The sequence below is a fragment of the Rhinolophus ferrumequinum genome, chromosome 13, assembly GCF_004115265.2.
Source record: "Rhinolophus ferrumequinum isolate MPI-CBG mRhiFer1 chromosome 13, mRhiFer1_v1.p, whole genome shotgun sequence".
In the NCBI taxonomy this organism is placed as follows: domain Eukaryota; kingdom Metazoa; phylum Chordata; class Mammalia; order Chiroptera; family Rhinolophidae; genus Rhinolophus; species Rhinolophus ferrumequinum.
This window is the reverse complement of record NC_046296.1, coordinates 22,957,529-22,980,385: the sequence shown is the minus strand read 5'-3', so window position 1 is coordinate 22,980,385 and position 22,857 is coordinate 22,957,529. Positions and strand designations below refer to the sequence as shown.

Below are 22,857 nucleotides of genomic sequence, written 5' to 3'. Positions count from 1 at the left end.
TGGGGATGTGAGGTCAAGTATGCTTACTTTACACTGATTTTTACAAACCAGTACATGGTGTTCTAAGATTATTAAAATTAACTCAGAGAAGAAAAAGGACATGAAAATAAAATAAAATTTGGAAAACATTCAGTAGTTGCACAGAAAAACTACTGGGGGGGAGGGTACCAAGTAAAAATAATGATGTTTTAATTGATTATTTGTAGATTAGCTATTTATTCTTAAAGCATATGTAAATTAAAGGCCCTCTTCTTAGGAACACATCAAGCGAAACCTAAGATTGAAAAGATGTAAACACAGATCACCTACTTTTAAATCTTGGTTATTGTATATCTTTCTCTGTAGATAAACAATGGCTTAAGAAAAATATTTATCATATAATAGCAAATTTTTCACAACTTTTAATATGTTCTGAGTAGCCTTAGTTAAATTCAGATCTTCAAATATAGTCCTGTTCTTTTGATACCAATCAAAGAAGCAATCTGGAGGATATATAACAGTAATGTTTTTTGGTCTTTCCTACCAGGAAAACCACATTTTTTCTGGTCTTAAAATAAGCTTATGACTGGTTTTCTTATAAGGGTCAAAAAAAAAAGATCCGCAAAAATATCAGCCTAAACAGAAAACACATTTCTCTCCCTGACATAGCCTGGGGCAGTAACACAAGGTCAGCGTGTGTGTGTGTGTGTGTGTGTGTGTGTGAGAGAGAGGAGAGAGAGAGAGAGAGAGAGAGAGAGAGAGAGAGAGAGAGAGAGAGAGAGATATGTGTTATGCTGCTGCTTTTGCTAGATTTTTTTTTGTTCTTCTCTAGCTACACTGTTTTAATTCTCTAAATATTAATCAAATTGGGGAACTAATCCTGAACATGTACCTTTAAGCATAAGGAATAGCTCATAATGATATTAAGCTGCAATCTAACAAGCAATCAGAGACTAAAGAATAATACTATGGTCAAGTCACAAAATAGATGTTGTAATAAAAAAAACTTAAACTTACCACTATGGCATATTACCTTTGTTCTTTTTGCTATTTATGTACTCATCTTGGGTTGGAATAAATACCAACATTTCTTTAGGAATATGGTCTTAATGAAAAATTAAGGATTATGATTATACTCTTGCCAAGTGGGGACTCAGGTTTTACTTTTATGTCTTGGCATCCGTAAGAAAAGAAAAACTATATGTGAAGTTATTTGAAATCTTCCATTCTTATTAATAGCTTCTTTCTGAAGTATGTAAATAATTCTTTTTATTAATACTGGGATAAATTTTCATAGCTTTTCCTAAATCTTACCTCAAAATGCTTTGGAACATAAGGCAGAGGGGAATATAAAGCGACTTTAACAAACCACTGAAGAGTAAGCATTGATTGTAAACCTCCATAACAGCATTGCACCAAGAAGCCAGCATAGAACATGGGCCCTGCCGTCTAGGGCCAGGGTGGACAAACGACTGCCCATGGACCAAATGTAGCCTGCCTGGGGTCTGTTGTTATACAGCTCTCTACTTAAATGGTTTTTACACTTTTAAAGAGTAAACAACGCAAAAGAGAATACGCAACAGAGACAGTTTGTGGCCTGCAAAGCCTAATATATTTACCATGTGGCCTTTTACAGAATTTTGCCAACCTCTGGTCTAGAAGGTCACAACATTGTCAGGAAAAGGAGATGTGTGTATGATCAATGTTAATTGATGAGAGACACAGAACTACATAATCAAGGTCTAGGGTATATTGAATGGACTGAAGGTAAGGTAGGGTTTCAGAGAAAGAGACACTAATCATTGTGAGCCAAAATTATTAGGGGAAGTCCCTGCAGAGGATTGCCTCTGGAATGTTCCTGGGCTCACAAATGACCTGGGGATCTTGTAACCGTGCAGATTCCGATTCAGCACATCTAGGACAGGCTTCAGGTTCTGCATTTCTGACAAGCGCCCAGGCGATACCCAGGTTGTTCCTCCACACACAACATTTTGAGTAGCAAGGACTCAGAGGACAGGGAGGATTTCAAAATGTGACGAGTAGTAAAGGGGCTGTCCATTGATGCACTTAGAAGCCATGGTAACAGGCTTAGGAAAATAATTCAACAGCAGAATAAAGATACCTGTGTTTTTCATATATTTCTTGCCAATGAGAAGACAACCCCCACGGCCCAGTTTTCCCCAACACTGTTACCCAGATTATTGATACTAGACCAAAGCCAAAAGAGTTCTTTACCTTCAAATGAAATACACTAATCATTTTTTTCCAATAGTCTGAAAGACATGAAAAGCCTTGTTGAAAGGAAAATTTTCTTATGCTAGGAACTAAATTAATATGAGCAGAGTTAGTTTTATAATATAGATTTTGCAATTTCTCTCCTATTCATTTTTTACATTCAAATTGATCTAAAATGTTATTTAAAACTTTAATATGTTTTAAATGCTGTAATTTCATCCCTAAACAATCAAAAGCCATTTTCAGCTCTGGCCAGAGTATTCTGTATAAATAACCACTCACCAAAAGAACCATTTGTATCTAGGACAATGCAAGCATCCTTAAGCATGCATTTGGCTAAGCTAACCTAAATACAATTAACAGCTGTAAAAATTTTAAGACTTTATTTTTACTACAACATAAAGAAATTTGTGATAGCCTCAGGTACAGTGGAGCAGTGTTTGAAGTTAAAATTGTGGCGACAAAGTAAATGATACAGATACTGCTGCTTGAAGAAGAGTCAAGGGTGATCTTTAAAATCAGGCTGTCTTCCTGGTATTCAAAAAAGCAAAAACACATAGATGATGACTAGATTCCATTACAGCCAGGAAAAAGAAAGTTATTCACCCCGAATCAGACATTTTGGGGTTGCTCTGAGTCTCCCCCCAAAGTTTCATTTAAAGCAGTAGAGAAAAATGTCTTTGCAAATTACTTCCATGACCCCCACAGCCATTAATCCTGGGTAGATACTGGCCTGATGGGGGTTGATACACGAAATGATCAGAGGGGTTGAATTAAATTAGTGGTACTGCTGAGTGGTACCTGCAGAAAGCACAGTGTGCCAAAACACATGCTCCACTTCAGAACTGAGTTAACCTGCTTTTCTTCCTTCTTACTACCAACATCTGCTCAAATCATTTACAAGTAAGTGTGATTTTGACAAAATTTACAATAATCATCTTGTCCTTAAGAATGGCTTTGGCATCATGCTTTGCAAACAGCATTTCAAATAAAAGCATTTTGCAGCTGACATTTCTCTGTTCCCAATTTGTGCCTTCCAATAAACACTGAGAAACAATTAGATTAAAATCATATATGGTGATGGAAGGAGAACTGATTTGAATGGTGAGCACACAATGTGATATATGGATGATGTATTATAGAAATGCACACTTGAAAACTATGTAATTTTACTAAAACCACTGTCACCCCAATACATTTAATTAAAAAGATATATAATCCTTGATCCCAAGCTTTGTTTTAGTTCAGCTTTTGTGGATATAAGGAATACAGACTAACCTGCATTAGCTAACTCAAGGAAAGGAAGTTTACTGCAAAGGGTCTGCATTGAAAGAGAAAAGGAAATGACTGAAATTACAGTAGAATCTGGCCTTAGGGGCATGGAGCTGAATGGTTGGCTCAGTTTCCAGGTGTGTGGAATCTATAGATGTTAATTCCAATGGCCCTGGCAGTGTAACACTGCTGCTTCTGTCTATTCCAGTATTAGCAGTCTTTCTTGTAATTTCTGGCCCCCCATGGTTTTGCACACAGCCCTCTAGCAAATTCTTCAGATCTCCAAGAGGAAATGATTGTCTCCATGTCTCTTTTTGTGAGTCAGCAGTAGAGAGCCAGCCTATAGAGTGGTACCCAAAGTCAGCTGTCCACCTCTAGTCCATTCAGATTCATCTGCTTGGGGTCACCTGGTAGGACCAAAATCAGTCAGGCAGCAGAGGCTCTTGATGAAGTTCCCTCAGAAGAGGGATAGGCATGGTAGGTGATTTTAATTACAATTGCTGGTAGGTCAGGACAGAGGAAAAATGGGCCCAGTACTTAACCAAGTACATTTTGGAGTATATTTTAGAAACAGAGTAACAAGATTGTAAAAAAATGATCTACTCATTTTGTTGCCTGTTCAGATACTGCCACTTGTATCCTGATAGACTTGGAGCTGGGGCAGGGCTCTATACACAAACTGTGCTACATAATAACACATTATGATTTTTGTTATTTTTTTTTTCATGAAACAAAAACTTCTCACAATTAGTCCAGCAAATAGTATCATTGTAATGTAAGTGACAAGGCAATAACCCCACAAAAAAAGCTACTTAACAACAAACTCTCAATGTCTCAATTTTTTGTTTAATAAACACTGTCAAGTTTATGGATAATTTCTGCAACTAAAAAAGTGAGAGTTTAGAGGAGATCCAAGATGGCAGAGTAGATAAACGCTGTGCTTGCTTCATCCCATGAACACATCAAAATTACAACTAAATTATAAACCAATCAGCCTGAAGAACCATCTAAAGTCTAGCTGAACAGAAGTATCATAACTATGAAGAAGACACCTAAAGACTAGTAGGAGGGGAGGGGATGTGAAATGGGGTTGATCCCACACCTACATTTGGCGGTTCAAAATTGGAAGCGATATCCCACAGAGGTTCCCCATGAAGGAGTGAGGGACCCCAGACTGCCACACCAGGCTCCCTAGAATAGATTACTGACAAAGGGAAGGAGAGCCCCCACAACAACTGGTTGTGAAAAACAGTGGGGATTCTGACCATCTGGATGGGATGAAAGACAGGGGGAAACCCAGACATCCTCTTAACGGGCCCGGGCAGGCACTCACCCTGGACTCTGGCAGAGGGACAGTGACTCTGGGGGCGTCGGAGACATGGGGAGAGACTGAGTTGTGTAACTTTGGGGCAAGGACTGGAAGGACAGTCCCCATTTTCCCTGAGTGGGGCGCTCCTCTCATACAGTCGGCAGGCAGAAGCCATCTTTCCTGTATTGAGTCCGCCCCCACAGGCCAAATCTGAATCTAATTGACCTGATGAGCTCTGCTGCTCCCTGCTGCTAATTCACTGAGATCCTGCCTCTCCCAATTTGCATACATCATGAGGCTTTATCAGTGATTGAAACTTACCAGAGCCTGCAGGGGACAGCAGGCCTAGGAGTGTCCTGGCTTTTTGCACAGCTACCCCAGGCCTGGTACTGGTGGCAGCTGTCCTCGATTCGCAGCATGGCCTCTCCCACATAACTCCAGGTACAGCACAGGCAGCGAACAACAGACAATTACTTTGTAGCTCCTACCAGGTAGTCACAGGCACTGGGTGACCTGGGCCTTCCCTGGAGCCCCTCCCAAGAGGCCCCAGAAACAACATACTTGGAGGTTGGCTTCAACCACAGCAGAGCACCACCCAATTAGCCCCACAAGCAGCATATAAAAAGGATGGTACCAACAGATGGCAGAGCCTGGTAGGACGATTATCACTCAGCGAGTTAAGCCCCCTGCACAGCAGCCTATAAGCTGTGGACATGGCGAAACCCTATAGCCAGTCAGCTTGAAGGTTAATACCAAACACTGGCATGCCAACAGCAACCAAGGTTCAACTATACTGTGTTTCCCCAAAAATAAGACCTAGCCGGACCATCAGCTCTAATGCATCTTTTGGAGCAAAAATTAATATAAGACCCAGTCTTATTTTACTATAATATTAAGACTGGGTCTTATATAAGATTGGGTCTTATTTTACTATAAGACCAGGTTTTATATAATTTATAATATAATACAATATAATGTAATATAATACCTGGTCTTATTTTACTATAAGACTTATATAAGACCGGGTCTTATATTAGTTTTTGCTCCAAAGGACGCATTAGAGCTGATGGTCTGGCTAGGTCTTATTTTCAGGGAAACACAGTAACAGGAAGGCACACACAACCCACAAGGGACATTTCTAGAGCACCTAGTGCAGGTGAACAAGGAGACTGTGCCACTGGGCCCGACAGGACACCTACTACATAAGGCCACCAGGCCAAGACTGGGGCACACAGTAGATCTACCTAATACATAGAAACAAAGAGAGGCAGCCAAAATGAGGAAACAAAGAAATCCATCCCAAATGAAAGAATGGGAGAAAACTTCAGAAAAAGAACTAAAGAAAATGGAGGTAAGCTACCTACCAGAGACAGAGTTCAAAACATTGGTTATAAGGATGCTCAAGGAGCTTAGTGAGAACTTCAACAAAGAGATAGCACACATTAAAAAGGACATAGAAACCATAAAAAAGAACCAGTCAGAAGTGAAGAATACAATAACTGAAATGAAGAATGCACTAGAAGGAATCACCATCATCCATATGTTCATTGCAGCATTATTTACAATGGCCAAGATATGGAGGCAGCCTGGGTATCCATCAATGGAAGAATGGATAAAGAGGAGGTGGTACATATATACAATGGAATATTGCTTGGTCATGGAAGAGAATGGGTTCTGGCCATCTATGGAGGCATGGATGGACCTGGAGGGTATTGTGCTGAGTGAAATGTCAGAGAAAGACAAATGCAATGTGATTTTGCTTATATGTAGAATCTGAAGAATAAAATTAATAAATGAAACAGAAATAGACTCAGACACAGAAAACATTTTGATGGTTGGCAGACTGGGGGGTGGGGGCAGTTGACAGGGTGGGTGAAAAAAGGGAAGGGATTAAGAAACATAAATTGGTTGTTACAAAGTAGTCATGGAGATGTAGGGTATAGCATAAGGATTATAGTCAATATTGTAATAACTATGTATGGTGCCAGGTGGGTACTTAAACTAGTCACTAGGAATCACTTCTTAAATTATATAAATGTCTAACCATAAGCTGTACACCTGAAATTAATATAAAATATTTCAGTCAACTGTAACTGAAAAATTTAAAAAGGGGGCAAAGGTGATGGGCAATATGTTGTCTAAATTTCCGGGTATACAACTAGTTAAGTCATGGGGCTGTAATGTACAGCGTGGGAAATACAGTCAATAATATTGTGATAGCATAGTACAGTGTCAGATGGTTGCTGGACTTATGATGGTGATCACTTCTTTAGGTATATAAATGTTGAATAACTATTATGTACACCTGAAACTAATATAATATTGTATGCTAACTATAGTTTTAATAAAAATCTTTTTAAAAGAAATAAGAGTTTAACTTTGGTTTATTAAAAATAGTTCATTGTATTAAACCTTACTTAAGCGTATATGTACATATTATTCAAATGCCTAGAAATGCTAAGTTTTGGCATTTTTAATCATATTGCATTTAAATGTCTATAAGGCTTATCTTTTGTTTATTAAGAACATTTTATCAATGAGTTTTTTTGTACTGTACTTATTCAGGAGTTATGCTCAGGAAGTACATTTAATTTGAATTACATTAGAACTGTAACAGATTGTTTGAATTAAGCAATATTTAAGCTAAAACTTATGACAGTTTCCTATCACATAATGATTACAATTACAGCCATCCTGGATAGGCTAAAGTAAAAACACACGTCTGTTCTTTGGGCTCGAGTTATTCCTTTTTACAATGGTTACCTGGGTACTACAGAATTTGGATAGTTATGGGAAATTATTGACTGTTATTTCATTTGCAGTATTAATATGATTTAAAGGATTACCACATGGTTATTACTCCTATAGGAATTAGGAAATTCTTCAAACTTCTTTAACTACTTTCTAAGTGTAAGTTGGGAATTTTTCAGAGTAAGTTAAGTCTTTGAGACCACCATGATGCCATCTATTTAATAAAACGTTGTAGTGGACATTCGAGGTTTTTTTTTTTTCCTGCCTCTGGGATTCTTGGTCAGTTGAGAGGTAGAAGAAATCCCCAAGAGAAATAACAGTATACCTATCCATTTATATTAATTAGGCAACTAGAAGTTCAAGTAGTTAATTTGAATTTTCAGAGATGTAATTTCCCAAGCAGTCATATCTAGTTATAAATATATAAAACTAGAATAATGGTTTAAAAATATGTAAAAGTAATCATGGCAAGGAAAATAGGAGAAAGTCAAGGACTGAGGAAAAAGGATGACATTATTTGGTCACGATGGTTGGCATAATTGTTAGAACTGAACCTCAAGTTTAGTTCTAGGATTCCTGGTAGCCAAACTGAAGAATAAAAACAGGAAATTACAAAGAAGAAATATATGTCAGTTCCTCATGGAAACAAAAATTTTGCCTTACATTAAAATTTTAAAACATTTTTATTGATAAATATAACATATATACAGAAAAGTACACAAAACAACATGTTCAGCTCAATGAATTATCACAAATCCAAAACTAAAACAAGACAATGAACAAAACCAACACATCCCTCCCTCTCCTTTTAATGATGGTCCATTCTCTCCTCCACAAAGTAATCATTATCCTGACTTTTATGGTAACCACTCCTGGATGGTTCTTTATAATTTTATCACTTAAGCTTACATTTTTATACAATATAGTTTAATTTTGCCTCTTGAAATTTATATAAATGGAATTATATAGTATTCTGGGGAAGGAAGTGGTGGAGTCTGGCCTGTTTGCTCAACTTTATGAGATTTTGCCACATTGTTGTAAAGAGTTGTAGTTTGCGTTTTCATTACTATGTAGCATTTTGTTGAGCAAACATAGCTCAATATATTTACCCACTATACTGTTGAAGAGGCTTTGGTTTGCTTCCAGTTTGGGGTAATTTTGAATTTTACTGCTTAAAGCATTTTTATAAAATGTATCTTGATCCACACGTACCTAGATTTTTCCATTGTTTATAGTCCTAGGAGTGGGATTGCTAGATCAAGAACTGGTTTCCAAAGTGGCTGTACCAAGGTATACTCTCACCAACAGTATGTTACAGTTCCCATTGTGGGGTCCTCTGGTTATCCATCTCCCACAGGCTTCAGTCAAGGCTGGGGCTGTGCTCTCATGTCTTGTCTGGTTTATTTCCTTGATACCAGTATTGTATCTTGTCAATTTTAGCCATTCTGCTGGTTGCAGAGGTTAAAATCACATTGTGGTTTTAATTTTCATTCTTTTCTTTACAAATGTGGTTGAGCACCTTTCTACAAGTTTGTTGATTATTTAGATTTTCTTTTGGAGAGCCTGCTACAGTATCTGACCCATTCTTCTTATTGGTGGTCAATCATTTTCTTAATAACATATCAATTCTTCATATATTTCACATATAGGGCCTTAATTTTATCTCTTATACATATCTTCTCCCAGTCTGTACTTCGCTTTTCATTTATTTTCTTTAATGTTGTCTTTGGATAGACAGAAGATCTCAAGTTATCAATTTAATGTAGTCAAATTTATAATTATTTTCTTTATAGTTGGTGACCTTTTTGGTCAATTTAAAATTCATTCTGTCATAAAGACAATTTACATCAACTTCTAGAATGTTAATTATTTTATCATTTACAATTAAATATATAATCAATTGGCACTTGATTTTGGGATACGGTATGAGGTATTGGTTAAGTTTCTGTGTGAATATCAAATTGACCAAGCCCTATTTATTATCAAAAAGTCCTTTCCCACGGCTCGGGAAGGTTGTCTTTATCTTAAATCAAGTGTCCATTTACTTAAAGGTCCATTCTAAGCTTTTTGTTGTTTCTTTCATCTATTTGTCTATCCTTTCACCATTGTTACACTGTCTTAATTACTTTATAAGTCTTGATAACTGGTAGATATCCAAGTTCATTATCCTTCAAGAGTTTCCTGGATATTTTAAGCCTTTTGCATTTCCATATACATTTTAAAATAAACTTGTCATAACACACACACACACACACACAGTCCTACTGCAATTTTGCATGGATTTTCACCGAATCTATAGATCAATTTAAGAACTGACATTGTAACAATATGGAGTCTTGCAACCTGTGAATATTATTATTATCCTTTATTTAGGTGTTCAATTTCTTTCAAAAATAGTTCATAATTGTCTTTGTAGGGGTATTGCAATCTTTGGTTAAATTTATACCTAGTTATTTGATATCTTGTATGCTATTATAAATTGTGTTTCTTTAAGAAGTCAATATGTTATAAATCAATTGAAACACAATTGATCTTTGAATATTAACTTTGCATCAGCTACTGTTAATTGATGAATTTAATAATTTGTCCTACATTTTTTGGATTTTTCTATGCACATATCATCTATGAAAAAATATTTTTTGCTTCCTTCCTAACTTATACTTTTATTTCCTTTTCTTTAACATACTAAAACCCACAGTAATCTGAACGAATAATGTGTAATTCTAGTTGTAAATGCAATAAAAAGATGCCAATGGATTCAATCTTCTTTTCACCTCTCCTGCTGTCACTCTCAGTTACTATGGACACACCTGTGATCCTTACACTCCTTTTCAATGCTGATCAATCTGAGCAGAGCCCAGCAAGGTCGGAAGCAGGCTGCGGAAGCGCGCTCCCCAAGCACGCCGACCGCACCGCCCCCCGCCCGGACGCAGCCAATCAGCGGCCGCCTCTTACCAGCGCGCCATCGGCAAAAATGGCGGCGGCCGTTAACGCAGGGTCTCGCTTTTAACTCCATTGCTCTACTTCTCCCGTGCAAAATGTGAAAGGAGAAACGGCTGGTGGAGGGGGTCCTAGGCAATGAATCGGCGAAGAAAACATGGGGACAGCCCTGGTCTGATGAACACGCCGCCCAAAGCGGCGGCGGCTGACGAATGCACCTCGGTGGTGGAGCCAGGGAAGAGGCGGCTTAGGTCGGCCCGCAGATCGGGGCTCCGCGGGGTCAGAGACGGGTCTCCCGGGCCCATGCCGCAGCAAGAGCAGCCTCCAGCAGCCGCTTCGTGCAGTAAAAGTAACCCCGAGGGTGAGACGTGGGCAGCGCGGCCTTTCTGGGCTTCGGCACTGTAGCCCCACAGCCGAACTTGCAGCTGGGAAATTTGGGGTGGGAGTGGGGGTGGAGTCTGAAGGATGTTTTCTTTCTCTGGGCTTCTCCCCTCGGAGTCCAAAAGTAACCTGACACACTTCCCACGGCTTTAGTCCCCGAATTTGAGCACTGCCCTGTTAGGTTTGACCACTCACTTGTCGCCCCTGCCACAAGAATAGGCCGTGTGGGGTTTACCTGTTTTAAGGGAGGACGGCTGATTGCTAGGCTGCTCCTCCAGTTAGCAGCAGAGGCAGAGTGAGGAGAAATAATGTGATAGACCTGTTGTCTTCAGCTTATTCTTAGGGGGATTATTCCCGCTTAACCATTTTGCCCTGACTTGCTTCAGCGAAGGGACCCTGTGAAAAGCTATAGCTATATCCTCGAAGCCTCCGTGATGTCTCACTTCTTTATGAATAAACCAGAAGTTCCCATGTGTAAGGTCCCTCAAAGGAGGAAACTGAGGGTTCCGGAATATTTCATTCTGATCAATTTTTGGTGTTCCATTTTTAAAAGATTTTTAATAAATTCCAGTGGGAACTGAAACTCATTCTAAAGTTCTTTACTACAGTGTGTTCTTAAAATACGGCTTTTGTTAACTTGGCTTCACTTCACTTCCACAAAGCAACACCGGAATAAACAAAAACAAATCTCTGCAAATTTAAAACTGATACTAGATAGAACTTTCTAAGAAATGGATAACTGAATTTTTTTGAAATAATTGGTGTCAGATAAAGTTGGTGAAAGCGGACTGAACAGACTTTTACTGAAGTTTCTGTTGAGATGTTCTTGATTTTTGAAATGTATAAATTACAGGTGGTTTCCAAAGCCTCAAAGTTCCAGTGATAATGAATGGAGTGACTAGGGTATATATAGTATTATACATTCATAGAGCTACTAGAGTATCTTAAAATACTTGCTATTTACAATGTTAAATTTGTGAAGTATTACAGGGATTGTTATGTGAAACATTTCAGTTGTGGAAGTAATATCTCTGGGAGAAAAGTTTATAATTGAACTATAAAAAGTAATCGTGTCTAAGCTATTATTTAATATTGAGGTATTATGAAGTGCAACAATTTAAAATGCAACAATTGTTATTTTAATCTCATGTAGAAAGGTATGAAACACCAAAGAGAGTGCTGAAAATGGATTTATTGTCATCTACCTTCAGTTCTCCTAATGATCCAGATGGACAGACTGATATCTTTTGGGATCAAAATTCTCCGATGACAAAACAGTTAGGTAAATTGTTACTTACATTTTTATCTGGATAACGGTTTCATAAATGATTAGGATTTTACTTACAGAATTTCAGTCGGTAACATCAGAATTTTTCACAATGGATGCTTTTTGAGAATCTTATGTGATTGTCCTGCTGTGATAGGCAGGTGATCTCAGAGAGCATAGTGCTCTTAGCCATGCTCATTGTTTTCTAAGAAGTGACCGCTATTATTAAAAATCAAGTTTTTTATTTACAATTTATAGAAATGTCTTTGTTTCTTTAGGTAAAGGAAGAAGAAAACAGATTTACACCACAGATAGTGATGAGATCTCACATATTGTTAATCGAATTGCTCCTCAGGTAAATATCACTAGTTTTATAATTGATTTTAAAACTGAAAAATATGCCATTAAGTCCTTGTATAGTTCTTTACATGAAAAATGTTTTGTTTTTTACAATTCTCTTTTCTGAAAATAGAGCGGTAAGGATGACGTTTACCTCTCCTACTACTGAGATTTATGTTTTGAAAAAAGAAACAATGTAAAATTGATGATATATGTTTCCCTCAGCCTAATATTTTACTTAATTTTTTAGAGTGATGATTTTTTATTAGAGCTTTGTGTTTGTTTTGTGTTTAATATTGTTTAACAATATATGGCATGGTTTTTCAAGTTACTAAAATAATAGAATCAGATAATAAAAATTTAAACTTTTAAGTTTTATGATTGCATTGTTTACTGTTCATAGCATACCTCTTCCCCATCGAAACTGCTATGAATACTATTGACTTACAAGATCATCAAGAAAAAATTGTAAAAGCTGTACTAGATGACCCTAAACAAGTCACTTAAGCTTTCAGAACTTCAGTTCATTCAGCCATAAACTAGAATTACTTGTCTTGCTCTCTTTATTGGATTATTATGAGGATTAAATTAGATAAAAATTCTTTGTAAACTAGAGAGCACTATAAATGTAAGGTTATGTTAAAGTTAATTATGATAGTTAAATTATTTGCTGTAATAGAACCATCTGCAAAAGTTTTTCTTTATTTCATTTCTTGTACTGCTTAAGTGAAATCGAAATAATAAGTTCAAGTCAACCTTTGTTCTGAACCTCTTTCCTCTCTCTTTTCCATATTTAACAACGTTTAAATTCAGAAAACATCCAATTTTTACTTAGTGTCTTTTCTGTAGGAAGTAGAGTATTTTTCCTTGGCATGCCCATGGACAGTGACTATATCTGTATATTGATGGTAAACAGTTGATGGCACTGTCCCAAACTGTGGTTACAAGGAATCACCATAATCCAGGTGGAGGAGACAAGAAATAAGGTTTTTCTTAGGAGCTATAAAATATCCGAAATTACAACTAGCACAGTCAAAACAGCTCTGTTCCTACTAGCTCTACATTCCATGTTTGGCATGTCATACAAATTCATTTTACATATGGTTCATTAGTTAAATAGCATTTATACCATAATACTGCTTACTTCATGAGTTAACAATAGACTTCATTAATTGTGGGTTTCACATGAAAGAAGCACAATAAAATGTGTTTGGGCTGGCCAGCCTAAATAGTGATAAAAAGATAGTTGAGTGAATTATTGGACTCTTTACCTAAGTGGGCTGGAAATAATAGCTCACATGAAGAAATGGCAACAGTATGCAAGTGGTAACTTGTGTATAAGAAAAAAATACAGTGAAATTAGTTCCTTTTAAATGATACCCTTTTTAGCTGAGCACTTTTAAAACATAAATCTTTGGTAGTATCGGGGTCTTTTTAAAAGCTTTTAAAAAGTGTTCTCAGAATGACATAATCATGTTTATTTTTAGGTATGTTATCTCAAATAATTATTTAAGTCACTTGATATTTTCAGACATGGCATTTAAAAAATATGCACTTTCATTTTAATTGGACAGTCATTTTACTTGCTTCAAGGATACTTTTTATATAATGTTGTTTATTTGAAGATGGTGTACAAGGTGTGACAATTAAGTTTGCGAACTCATCCTAGAAAAAGTACTACATAGCTCATTGCTGAATATCACTATGGTCACCTTCGAAGTACTCCCGTTGGGAAGCGATGCACCAACCCCAGTGCCTAGTCCACCCCTGAAAGCAGTTTTGGAACTCTTTTCCTAGAATGGCCATCAGAGCTGTCGTCATATTACCGTTGATGTTCTGAATGGCATCAAAATGTCTTCCTTTCAATATTTCCTTTATCGTCGGGTAAAGAAAGAAGTCATTGGGGGCCAGATCAGGTGAGTAGAGAATGTGTTCCAATACAGTTATTTGTTTACTGGCTAAAAACTCCCTCACAGACAGTGCCATGTGAGCTGGTGCATTGTCGTGATGCAAGAGCCATGAATTGTTGGCAAAAAGTTCAGGTTGTCTAACTTTTTCATGCAGCCTTTTCAGTACTTCCAAATAGTAAACTTGGTTAACTGTTTGTCCAGTTGGCACAAGTTTAAAATGATTAATACCTCTGATAATCAAAAAAGGTTAGCAACATCATTGCAACAAGTTCGCGAACTTAACTGTCAGACCTCATATATTTTTTCCATCATTTTTATATAACTACACAGTGTACTCTTAGGATTAAATGAAGTAATATATTTAGGTACCTTATAAAGCATCTGGATTGCATTGTGTTATTATCAATGAAGAAATTTTTAAAATATAACACAAATAGTATAAAAAACATACAAAAGACCCATATCTATATAAAAGTGGATATATAAAGTTGTCATACTTTTATTCTCTAAAAATCGAATAAATTTAAAATTACTTGGTAAATGGATAAAAGAATCCATAATTAAATCATCTTTAAGAGTGTCATTTTCCCCAACTTCAAGGTTGTTGTTGAAATAAAAATGGAAAATATATAGTGAAAGTGAAATTATTATTTTTTTTTTTTTAGTATTTTGCAAAGCTAAAATCTAGGTTCAACTGGACATCTAAGAAAACTGCTTGTTGATCAATTAAGGACTCTAGTAAATAAACATGAACTGACATCTTTTTTTCATCATTTTGCTAGATGCTGAACTATCATAAGAATAGTCCTTGCCTTCAAGTAATTTATAATCTAGTGATAAGATTATTTGTACCTTGTGTGATAATTATGTTTATTCTAGGTACTATAAAAATACATTAGAAAATGGTTAACCTATTTGATGTGTTGGTTTGCTTTGTAACTAATGCATAAATTCATTCTTCAATATTTTGTGCGATCAAGTGACTGAAAGACATAACAAAAATATATAGGACTGAAACAGCTTTTCCCCTACCTTATTCTTCGCACCAATTCTAACCTTGTACTCATCTCTAACTCAGTCCTTACCGTAATTCTGTGTAAGCCTTTTTAATTCAGGTCAGTATGGATTGTCCAACTTTTGGAGATAAAGATTATAATGGGGATAGCAAAAATTTGAAGACAGGTGATATAGAAAGAATTCCATATGTATCTCTCTTTATTGTTAATTCTGTTGTTTTCTGCTATACGGTTTGTTTCTAATATTAATATTTATTTTTATGAATATCTTATAAGTTGATCAGTTTTCTTTTGATAAAAACGTGCTTTTTATTAAATATGCATTTGTTAAATAATCAAATTACTAAAACTACATTTTTTTGAAAATAAGGAATTCCCAATTCTGAATGTTTTCATTTCCTGAAACATAAATGCATCACTTCTTGCAACTTGTTATTACCATCTTCTAGCTTCTTATTGTTTTGGAGATTGATTAGTAGCTATCACCTTACCAGAATTGATTACTTTAGAAAATAATTCAGTGTAGTTCAAGGTTTTTTTATTCTTTTTCTTTTTTCTTTTTCTTATTTTTGTACTTTACTTTTGTACCTCTTTTTTCCACCTTCTGCCAAGGTTGAAAAACCAACAACAGACTCCATGCTGGGTGTATGGATTGGTGCAACTGCTATTCCTTGTACTCCTACTGTAGCAAAGGGAAAATCAAGAGCAAAAAGCTGCACAAAGTAAGTTCAAGCTTTTTAGCTTTTCAGATATTCAGTGAAGTAAATATTTTTAGTAATATGCTGCTTTGGTGTGCTGAATATATCAAAAGGAAATTTTTTTTCCTTAGTTTTGACAAGTAACATTTTGAACTTAAAATCATTATAACGTAGGTTTTAAAATTTTCAAGTGTTATCATGTGTTAAATAACAATTGAATGTTACAATGACTCTTAGACTTTTTCTTGGTTATAATTTTTTAAATATTTGTTTAATAGGTTTAAAACACAAACTCGAGAGGAAGAACTTATGAAATTGGCTAAGCAATTTGATAAAAATATGGAAGAGCTAGATGTGACTCAAGAGCAAAACAAGAGAAATCATGATTTTATCTACATGATTTCAGAAGCAGAGACTTTAAATAATTATAAAGATAATGTGCAGATGCAGTTATTACTTGACGTAGTTCCCGAAGTAGATAATGTTATAATGAAGAAGTCAATGAAAGAAAACACCATGGTATCTGTGGTAAATGATCAAAATAGCAGTCAGAAGTCATTTGACCAAAATGTTGAAGTAGCCCTTAATGCCATTTTTGATGGTTCTACTCAGAAATGTAGCGGACAGTTAAGCCAAGATCTGTCAGATGCTTTTTGTAACACGATTAATACTACCTTTGGAAAGAGAAGTGCTTTGAAAGAGGAGAAAATCATTACTAATGAAACTCTGGACACTGAAAAACTGCCAAATAAACCTCCAGCATCACTTTCTCGTCAAGTTGATAATTCTGGAATGACAAAATCATATGTGACTTCCTGTACCAAGGAGCCAGAAGCTTTTAATAAGCACATAGATGCATTTACTACTGGTGATTTTGAGGATGATTGGGAAAACTTACTAAGTAATGAACCTTTTGTTATGCAAAATGTAGAAATGTCTGAACCTCTCCCTGTTCCTAAAACAGCCCAGATGACTGATCAAAAGGGAATTTGTACCCTTAACGGTAAAAACGATCAAGGTAACTCACGAACAAATATAAGTCTAGATGTTAGGTTAAGAGATTCAAAAATTTTACAAGATCGTTCTTCAAAGACACATAACAGTGAATTAATAGATGCTGGAAAATACAGATTTTCACCAAATTCAAATGGTAAACCAAACAAATTACCATCCATTGGAAATAAAATGAAATTTGAGAACTCTTTCAGTAAACTCATTCAAGACAAAACTCAAGATTATGCCGTTGCATCTAATCTGACAGAACTAAAGGAAGACATTCATACTAAATTTATTTTTAATGTAAATGCTTCTGGAGAAAAGTCTCCTTTGAACACAGGATATTCCAATGAACAAAAAAATAAATCTATTTTTAATCAGCCTTTTAAAACGTCTGCTAATACAGTTTCTTTTGGCTCTGCTGCTTTGGACAATGCAAATCAGACTAATGCATCAAAGTTAGATTCTTTCTCTGATGATTGGAGTGACCCATCATTTGCCAGTGAAATTGTTAAAGCGTGTCATCAATTAGAGAATACCTGGGAAGCAGATGATGTAGATGATGATTTATTATACCAAGCATGTGATGATATTGAAAGACTAACTCAGCAACAAGACATTAGAAAGGACAGCAAGACATCAGAAAGTATACTTGAGATTAATAATAATTCCAAACATGGAGCCAAAAACATGTTCACTAAATCTGAACAAAGAAGTCAGTTGGTGCAATCAACACATTTGAATCTGAGCAATATTTCAGCACAAACGTCTTCGTTGACAAATAGCTCACAAATAAATGAACCAGTGAAGATGCAGAAAGGGGAAATTTATGGAAATTCTCCAAGTTTTTTAGGTGCTACAACAAATTTGACTATATACTCTAAGAACTCGAATTGTCTGATCAATAATATGCCTGTCCCTTGGAATGACACTCATGTTCCAGTACAAGTGAACAGTTCCAAATCAATTCGTACAAGAAGTTCAAGTATGAATTCAGATTATATGAGTACAGAAATTGCTACTTATAAGAAGAAATTGAGTACTCAGCTTCTGTCCCATACAACCATAAAAGATGAAGCTCAGAGTAACCTTAACAGAACAGTTAGATTTTCTAAGTATACGTTTACAAAGATGAGAAATTCTCAGATTCTTTCCCAGTTCAATCAAAATTGTGTAACAGGAAGTATCTCTGATACCAAAATTATACAGGGATTGGAGAAAAACAAAACTCCTGTCAACTCATGTGGAAAGACTGTTCAACAGGAATCTTTGGTGAAACTTTCTGAATCTTTGAAACAGCATTCAAAAGGTATGTATGAAATTGTTTTCTTTGAAAGGTAGCATCTTGGAAAGTAGCCAAACTAGCTTTTTTTTTTTTTTTTTTTTTTTGCGTTGAATTTGCATACCCTGTAAGGTAAAAACTATGAAGCTTAACTAGAAGTCATAAAGTGATTTTTCTAAATAATTATGCCGTAATATACAAAGAGTGGGTGATTTGTTTTCAAAGACTGCATTGAATGCTTTCCCAATATTTAATACAGTGACTAGCATATAGTAGGCACTCATTACATTTCTTTTGAATATTTTCTGAATTATTTTCCAGAAAATCGTACTTTAGATATATGTATGACTGTGTGAGACTGTATGTTTAGTAAGTAACTCATGGTTTTAGAACTTGAATAATCTTACTCGTATATGTTTAGGAGACACTGAGGTGAATAATATTTGAAAATTTAGAGCATTCTAATTAATTAAACACCTTTGCCGGTATAATATCTGATGTAAAACTCATTGTAGTAGTTAGAATTATAATTTACTTACTTAGTACAACCTGTCATCTTTCATTCTTCCAATTCCTCTTTTCCCAAATTCTTTCCATCAACAAATTACATTGTTTCTACCTGAAAAAATACATCTCAAAACTGTCCATTTTCCTCACTGTCTATTGCTATCACCATTTTCCAAGCAACTTTTATTGACTGGACTACTGTAGTTCTACCTGTCTGTCCCCTTTCAATTATGATCTCCAAACAGAATAATCTTTTACAAACAAATCGGCAAACATGGCATTCCTATGCCGAATCTCAGCCTTCAGTGGCTGCCCATCTATTTCAAATAAAGTCCAAACTACACTGTGATCTACAAGGCCTTGGGTTCTCTCTCCTTAACCTGCCCGTCCTCTTCTCCCTTAACCTGCTAAGCTTCAGTTGTACCAGCTGTCTTTCAGTCCCTGTCTTTCTTTCCCAGTTCAGAAGCTTTGACTATGCTATTCCCAACGAAAACTCCTTCCCAACATCTGGCATCCCCTACTCCCTCTCTTTGGTTCGTACTTTTTTATCCTTAGGTCTCAGTTTAGTGTTACTCTCTCACAGAGGCCTTCCTTGAACACTGTATAAGTAAGTCTTTTCCTTGTTAATTTTCCATCATCTCTCATTTCCTTCACTTTTATCACAATTTGCAATTAAGTATTGATTACCGTCTGTCTTATCAGTGAGTACCTCGGCCTAACACAGCATCTGCCACTTAGAAGATATTTAATATTTGAATGAACGTCATGCAGTATAATGTTAAAAATCTGTTATTCACTGATAACATATTTTTTCAAAGGGAGTATGTCTGTCACGACTACTAGTGCTTCTTAATGCCCAGTGCTTTCTCACAGACTCATGTCTTTGCAGATGCCATTTCCCTCACATGCAGATACCAGATCTGCCAGCCTGTTTTCCATTTGTCCTGTGAAACACAATGTGTCTCCGACCACCCAGAGTGATTTAGATTCACTTTCTCTGCGTTTCTCCAATACTCAGTGCCAACTACTGTTACAGCATTTACTATACGAGCTTGTAATTACAGATTTTCTTAATTAGTCTCCCTCACTTGGGGCTGACATTAGGATTCTTATCTATTATATAGATCAGTGCTAATGCAAGAAAGATTTTAGTTTCTTTTAACATTAAATCATTGTTTTCTGTTTCGATTCTAGATGATGCATTTGTTGGTATTAGTGCTCCAACTTTCCTATTTAAGTGATACCTCCTCTTTTTAAAAAACAAATTGTAACAGTAATATGCTGATTTAAAAAGAAGGAACAGTATAATTTGAAGTAAAAAGTTAAGTTCTCCATTTAAGTCCTCCAGTTTGGAGTGCATCATGAAACATTTTTTTGTGTGTATAAAAACGTGTGTGTATACCTATAGATTTCCTTTAGTAGATGGAATTACTGAATATATACCCACTATTTAGCAACTTGGTTTTGCCTTCACTTAATGTATTATTCTGTCTTTTCCTGTTAGTGCATATAGATTTGCTTCAGTCCTTTTAATGATAACATCTTATGTCATTATATGAATGTACCATAATTTAACTGTATCTCTACTAATGAAAGTTTAGTTTGGTTGCAGTTTTTTGCATTACAAACAATTCTCCAGTGAGGATCATTTCCTTCTAACAAATTTCTTCATGCTCTTGTGATTGTATATGTTAATTACTGAAAAATTGATGTAGGAGAATGTTTTGAAGTTTGATGGATATCACCACATCTTCCCAAAAAGTTACATCAGTTTATATTCTCATCAACACTGACAGTGAATAATATATCTCTATATTATAGCCCAAACTAGATATTTTGAAACTTTAAGGATAATCAATCTATAATAATTTTAAATATTTATATTCAAATAAGTGTAATTAATTGGCCCATATTCCCAACATGAATATGTTTACATGTAATTCCATTAGAGACTAAATCTCTGGAATATTTGAGTTTTCCCAAAACGTCTATGTACTATCCTATCTGCATTTTTTGTGGATGAATAATCTGCCTTTCAGTTTACCTTATCAATTCTACCTTTAAATTTATTTGTAGTATCTAATCTTCTAATCAATATTAACCTTGTTGATATTTTCTATTGTTTCCACTTCCTTTTACTTTGATATGTAGCAGACTGCTATCCAGGGAATATCTTTGAAACAAAACCCATTTAATTACCTCATTGCTTTGAGGCAGGGTTTGGGAAACCATGGCCTGTCCAAATCCAGCCTGTATGGCCTGTTTTTTGTACAGCCAGCATGCTAAGAAGATTTTTCACATTTTAAATGTTGCAAAAATTAAAAGACTATTTCATGACTTTTGAAAATTATATGGAATTCCAATTTCATTGTCTATACACTAAGTTTTATTGGAACATACTCGTAGCCACATCATTTGTTTATGTATTGTCCATGGCTGTTTTCATGCTGCAGTGACAGAGTTGAGCAGTTGCAACAAGAGACCATATGACTCTCAAAGGTTAACATACTTTCTGGCCAGTTACAGGAAAAAAAAAATCCTGACCCTGCTTTAGGTTAAAGATTAAGAACTAAGAACCACTCTTGCTTGCAATAGTTTGAGACTTTGCTATGTATTTGTATTGCAGACTGAGTTAAAGGAAGGGCTGATGGATGACTCTAAATCAAATTTTCATGGTGTGACTTTATTATCTCCTTTGAAATTATTTTCCAGAATATCACCAAGCCAATTGTAAGGCCACTTTTAGGGAGCTGTATTCTTTTCTGCTGTCATGGATTATTTACCGGTTTTTCTTCCAAACTTAAGGTCAATTGAATGTTAACTGTGTGTGTATGTATTCTGAGTTTCTTGTATTCTCAGTTTTGAAACTAAAATATTAGATAATTAGTTAAGCTAATTTTGAAGTATCTTGTATCTTTCTGTAAGGAAAAATAACTGCAGTCTAAGGTTATTAGTTTAGGAAAGAAATAAAAGGCATCAGAATTATTAGGGAGTTTATTCAAAATATGCATCTCTTACCCTGAATGCCCACTCCCGTTTAGATTATACTAAGAAAGGAAGAGAAGACAGGTGATGTAGTTTGGGCAAATATTTCCCTTAGTTAACAAGAGGAATGTCTTACAACAAATAAATTCAGAACCCTTGTTTAGATGTCAGTGTAAATAATATTTCTTTGCTGACTGTACTACAGATTCTTATTTACTATGAAAGGAAGATTTTACAACATGAAGTTTTACCAATATAATACAAGATCACTTAAATATGTATTAAGGTGATGGTCTTAATTTTAAAACATCATTTAAATAAGAAAATAGGTTTGCTATTTAAAGTTTGCTTCTTACTACTATTAATATAATCTAATATTTTAGCTCAAAGTGACTTAACTATCAAATTCAATTCATTTTATTAGAACTCAGTATTTTGGCAGAGGTAGAATTGGATGTTTTATTAACATAGAACTTTCTTATTTTCATGTATTTAAAACACATTGTTTATTTTATAGTACATCTAAAGTATACACTAAAATATGCTGCATAAGAATATAACAAAATGCTTCCCATTTTTATGTTAAAAAGACATTGGAATTGAAGATTTTATTCAGATATTCTGCTTTTTGAAATAATTTTCTAATGTTTATATAAAATGTGTCCTCCAAATAAAAAGATAGTATCTGACAGTGAGTTACATGTTTATGGACATGCTGGATTTCACTCTTATCACTCAAACATTTTTACTGAATGGCTGAAATGAAAATCTTGGAGTTCTGTAGAGAAAAAGAGTGGGTGTGAATATGAATATAGCTCATAGTAAAAATAAGGTACTGGTATCTAATTCATGATATTTTGACTACATTTAAAATCTCAGGGTTTTTGTTTTATTAGTTTCAGGTGTATAGAACAATATAATGATTAGACATTTACACCACTCACAATGACAACCCCAAGTCTACTACCCATCTGATACCATACACAGCTA

The 22,857-nt window shown here is 35.3% G+C and overlaps 1 protein-coding gene across 2 annotated transcripts in view; it reads left to right on the top strand.

The window, feature by feature from the left end:
• Positions 1 to 10,521: 10,521 nt before the first annotated feature.
• ETAA1 (ETAA1 activator of ATR kinase) overlaps positions 10,522 to 22,857 on the top strand; it is a 28,984-nt gene continuing 16,648 nt past the window's right edge. For both annotated transcript variants that reach the window (XM_033124199.1, XM_033124198.1), the window contains exons 1-5: positions 10,522 to 10,847; positions 12,021 to 12,149; positions 12,413 to 12,489; positions 16,012 to 16,121; positions 16,376 to 18,402. In XM_033124199.1, coding sequence (XP_032980090.1) covers positions 10,625 to 10,847; positions 12,021 to 12,149; positions 12,413 to 12,489; positions 16,012 to 16,121; positions 16,376 to 18,402 — 2,566 coding nt within the window. In that variant the 5' untranslated portion in view covers positions 10,522 to 10,624. The remainder of the gene's footprint in view (positions 10,848 to 12,020; positions 12,150 to 12,412; positions 12,490 to 16,011; positions 16,122 to 16,375; positions 18,403 to 22,857) is intronic.